Source organism: Populus euphratica, unplaced genomic scaffold (genome assembly GCF_000495115.2).
Source record: "Populus euphratica unplaced genomic scaffold, PopEup_1.0 scaffold44.1, whole genome shotgun sequence".
Lineage (NCBI taxonomy): Eukaryota > Viridiplantae > Streptophyta > Magnoliopsida > Malpighiales > Salicaceae > Populus > Populus euphratica.
In genome coordinates this window covers 1,861,784-1,867,030 of record NW_011499865.1, presented here as the reverse complement: position 1 = coordinate 1,867,030, position 5,247 = coordinate 1,861,784, and the positions used below count along the sequence as shown (strand labels likewise).

The 5,247-nt window shown below is 31.9% G+C and overlaps 1 protein-coding gene across 1 annotated transcript; it reads right to left on the bottom strand.

Moving 5' to 3' along the window:
- Nucleotides 1-2,355: 2,355 nt before the first annotated feature.
- On the bottom strand, nt 2,356-4,949 carry LOC105126028 (cytochrome P450 87A3-like). The gene is made up of 9 exons (XM_011026739.1): nt 4,726-4,949; nt 4,263-4,593; nt 4,019-4,168; nt 3,674-3,922; nt 3,477-3,566; nt 3,262-3,340; nt 3,069-3,175; nt 2,804-2,931; nt 2,356-2,686 (listed from the first exon to the last, which is right to left on the bottom strand). Exons 1-9 carry the CDS (start codon nt 4,923-4,925, stop codon nt 2,596-2,598), a joined length of 1,425 nt encoding a protein of 474 aa, XP_011025041.1. The 5' UTR covers nt 4,926-4,949; the 3' UTR covers nt 2,356-2,595.
- Nucleotides 4,950-5,247: the final 298 nt, after the last annotated feature.

The following is a 5,247-nucleotide window of genomic DNA, read 5'->3' as shown; positions in this document are numbered from 1 at the left end:
CGTCTTGACTTTCCATGAAAGTTTTAGGTCTATGTCCTAACTTTTCATTCGTATAAACTAGACATAAATCTGAGATCTACAACTCCAGATATGATCCAATTACCGAATAGTGTTTCAGTTTGAACTGCACCAACATCTCTTTTCTAAATTTGGCCATCTCTTTGTCTTTTCAATTTTAATACTTCAAATCATCAATTAGTCCTTTTACTTATATGATAGACCTACATTTGGATGAATATTTACAATAAACTAAAGGTACCTTATAGTATCAGACTTGTTATTATAAAATATGTTTTAATTAAGAAGTTATTGATACTTTAAGTGCAAAATAATGGTATAATGACCATTGAGCCTATAAAAAAAACCAAAATACCTCCATATCCAAGGCTTTTATTTTTTTCAATCAAATGACAAAATAGTAATTTCATTTCATTGTATATAAAAAGACAAATACTTCATGCCAAGCCTTTAAAGTTATGAAAATCTACCATGTTGTCTCTTCATCCATAAGACACACACAATAGATTCCCAATTTTAATTAGAGTTTTTGTTAATTATTGACTTAGTAAATTAATTATTTTTGTACTTTTATGTACAACTAAAATTTTATAACAAGTTTAATAGATTCTATAATTGTTGACCTACTAAAAAAAAAATTTTGGTCAACATGTTTAAAAAATCTTTGGCATACAATAGTATTTTTACTGTACAAATAAACTTAAAAAGACTAAGATACACCCTTTCAATCTTTTAATGACCATTGAGCCTATGAAAAAGACCAAAATACCTCCATATCCAAGGCTTTTATTTTTTTCAATCAAATGACAAAATAGTAATTTCATATCATTGTATATAAAAAGACAAAAATACTCCATCCCAATGTAAATTAGAGTTTTGTTAATTGTTGACATATTAAATTAATTATTTTGTACTTTTTATTTACAACTAAGATTTTATAACAAGTTTAATAGATTCTATAATTGTTGACTTACTAAATAAAATTTTTTATCAACATGTTTAAATTTTATTGACTTTTAAAGTATAATAGTATTTTTATTGTAAAAATAAACTTAAAAAGACTAAGATACTTCCCTTCAATTTTTTAATGATCATTGAGCCTATAAAAAAGACCAAAACACCTCTACATTCAAGGCTTCTATTTTTTCAATCAAATAACAAAATAGTAATTTCATTGTATATAAAAAGACAAAAATACTCTATCCCAAGCCTTCAAAGTTGTGAAAATCTATTGTATTATCTCTTGATCTATAGTACACACCCAATAGATTTTCAATGTGAATTAGAGTTTTTGTTGACCTATTAAATTAATCATTTTTATAGTTTTTATGAACAATTAAGATTTTATAACAAGTTCAATAGATTTTATAATTGTTGACGTACTAAAAAGACTCTTGGTCAACACATTTCAATTTTATTGACTTTTGGGGTACAATAATATTTTTATTGTAAAAATAAACTTAAAAAGACTAAGATACTCTCCTTCAATCTTTTAATGATTATTAAGTCTATGAAAAAGACCAAAATACCTCCATATTCAAGGCTTTTATTTTTTCAATCAAATGACAAAATAGTAATTTCATCGTATATAAAAAAACAAAAATACTCCATCCCAAGCCTTCAAAATTCCCAAGCCTTCAAAATTGTGAAATTCTATTGTGTTGTCTCTTGATTCATAGTACACTCACAATAAATTTCCAAAGTGAATTAAAGTTTTTGTTAATTGTTGACCTATTAAATTAATCATTTTTGTAGTTTTTATGTACAATTAAGATTTTATAACAAGTTTAATAGATTTTATAATTATTGACTTACTAAAAAAATTCTTGATCAACATGTTTAAATTTTATTGATTTTTGAAATACAATAATATTTTTACTATAAAAATAAACTTAAAAAAACTAAGATACTCCCCATCAATCTTTTAATGATCATTGAACCTATGAAAAAGATCAAAATACCTCCACATCTAAGGTTTTTATTTTTTCAATCTAATGATAAAATAGTAATTTCATTTTATTGTAAATAAAAATACAGAAATACTTCATCCCAAGCCTTTAAAGTTGCAAAAATCTATTGATTCATGGTACACACATAAAAATTTTTTAATATGAATTAAAGTTTTTGTTAATTGTTGACTTACTAAATTAAATAATTTTGTATTTTTCATGTACAACTAAGATTCTATAACATCAAGTGTAAAAGTCTCCTAAGAACGACAACAAATATAAATATTTTATAGCTATAACAACATCCATGTCGCAGTATATCTCTTTAGCAGACTAAAATATCAGTGTTAAAAAAAATAAAAAGATTGTTTTGATAATTGACATGGAGAAACACATGGGAAGGTGTCCATTGATCATTAAAGGAATAAAACAAAACAAAAGACGATCTCTGTATTTTAAAAAAAAAATATTACAAATTGCAGCTGTAACCATTACATTTATTATCTTGAAACCAACCTACAACTCAATCGCTCCACAGCTGAAGAGATTTGAAACTCCAAATAAACCAAACCAGGTAAGGTCTTTATATCCTTTTCCGGTGAGAAAGCACAAAGGAAAGCTTCTTCATTTATGCTCTGGCTGTAAACTTAATATGGATACCATCACCGAATGAAATGATAGGGGTCCGAGAGACGTCTCCTCCCCTGATCTTAGTAAAGCTGGTATTTAAAAATATATATTCAAAGAGTTAATACAAATAATTATGGCATAAAGTTAAATTTCCCGTTGCCAATGTTCAAGAATGGCGACTATTAAGAGAAAAAACAAATCTCTACCTGTACTTGGTGGCCAAGATGTGAAGAAAAGTCGACAAGACCAGTTTGCTGTATTCTGCCCCAGCACATTGTCTCGTGCCGCCACCAAATGGCATGAAATTCTTGGAGATGGTAACTTGGTCAAGTTCCTGTAGAGAATTAGAAAACCAACATGTATCAATAAAAAGCAGCCGTGAAAGAATGAATGGCACGCATATATATGATGATGATGACAGTGAATCAAATTCAATCCACCCTAAGGTTTTATAACAGTAAAAGCTCCCACCTGCCAGCGCCATGGATTGAATGTGACTGGATCCTTGAAGGTATCAGGGTTCAACTGAGTAGCAGGGGTAACGAGCATTACTGTCCAACCAGCTGGAACAGTGTATCCTGGAAATTTCGCAGACGATCAATTAAATTGAACAATTTCGAAGAAGTAAACCGTAGAGATTTTAAATCAAGAATTGGTAGTGTACCTTTGACTTGGAAATCTTTCAGTGCCTTGCGGAACAAACCAGGTGGGATGTTGGAAATTCTAAGCGTTTCGTTGACAACCTGTGAATGATTGTCACATTTCATAAGAATATAAGATTATCTTATTACCGCAACAAGAAAAAAAAGGAAAAGGAAAAGAGATGTTAATGGAAAGTTGGAATACAAAAGAACAATCTTTTAGAATGTGGAGACTAACCATTTGGGTGAACGTCATTGATCGGTACTCCTCCCATGTGAGGCGGGAGTTTGGATTTTCCCTTTTCTTCACAATCGCCTCATGCTCAGCCTGATCGATTAAATTACACAATTAGCGCGGGACATGGTGTGAATAGAGTGGTGGCATCTTCAAATTGAAAGCTTAAAATTCGATGCTATTAGGGTACGTATACGTACTCTCAATTCCTCAACTACTCGAGGGTTCTCTGTAAGAAACTTGAATGTAAGAGTTAGGGTGGTTGACATGGATTCAAAGCTGGCAAACAAGATCCCGAACATGAGTTGGGGGATGAAATCCACAGTCAAGAACTTCTCAGTCTTCATATCATCAATGGCTTGATCAAGAAAATCTCCCCGACGCTTTGATGGGTCGTTGAGCCTCTCCATCAGTGTATCCTTGAGCAATTTCAACATCTTCTCTCGGTCCTGAATCAATAGAAAGATATGTTATTGAATGGTCATTCCTGAGCAGTGATTACCAAATATGAGCAAATCTCAAGGTTCAGGGACTCCTCTGTTTACCTGCATGCACTTGTGGAACGAAGTTCCAGGAATATTCAAAGGCAAGGAGATGAAACTGTTCAAGATCTTTGTGTAATTCTCGCTGAGCTTCTCTTTTGAGTTCTCGGCATCATAACCAAATATTTTGTTTGCAGTAAAATTGAAAACCATCTACAGCAAGAAAAGGCAGGTTAGGGTTAAGAAGACACATGCGAAAATGTTCATCAATACCAGTGTATCAACTGAAAGTTAATAGTGCACTCACGACAGAGATAACTTGTTTGACGTCAACAGGTCCCTGAGAAGCCCACTTTGCCAAGTTGGTGTGAAGCATGTCTTCGATTTTAGGAAGCAATGATTCTTTAAGGCTCTCAACACCGAAGTGGTTCAAAGTTATGCTTCTCAAGTATTTGTGAACTTTACCGATTGCGTTCACCCTCGTTTCACCCTCGAGAGCGAAGAATTTGGCAAAGGAATCCAAATACCATAGCTCAACCAAGGTTCCTTCGTGTTGCAAGATGTACTTGTTCATTTCATAGTCAGTGGACACAATGATAGGCCTTCCAACCAAGCTGGTTTTAAAGATCGGTCCATACCTGAAACAGGGAGATCAATATGAATCTGTTAGTAGCGAATAAAGGAGGCAAGTATATATGATTTAATTATGAAATAAGATGCTCTGTTTTTTTTTCTTTTCCCCTCGCAAACTGTGGTAGCCAGCATATTACTTTTGCATCCTTTTCTTGACGAATGGATGAAGGTCTAGAGATTTTCCAGGAATGATGAACTGGAGAGTTTCTCCAATGAGGGGCCAGCCCATGGAACCTGGAGGGAGAACTCCTTCAATTTTTGGGCTTCTCCATTTGAAAAGCAGGTGAGTATAGTATATCACCACCAATGCTACAACAACCAATCCAAATGCCCACATCTTTTTGCTTGATCTCTCTCTCCCTCTCGATGGAATTTTTATATATATATATAGTATGGTGAATTTTATTAACAGAATTTTTCACTGTTATATCCATCAATAAGTACTGATAAAAATATTTTATCAGTATATACTGAAGGAATTGCAGTGAAAAAAATAAACAAAGATAGAAAAGTATGATGACGTATAACATTTACCGTGGCTTAACCAACAAAATAAACCCAATGGTAAAATTCATTTCTAAATATACTGAAGAAAATAATCTCTTAATATATACTGATGGAATTACAAGCGATATTACAATTGAATTTAAAATGACAAA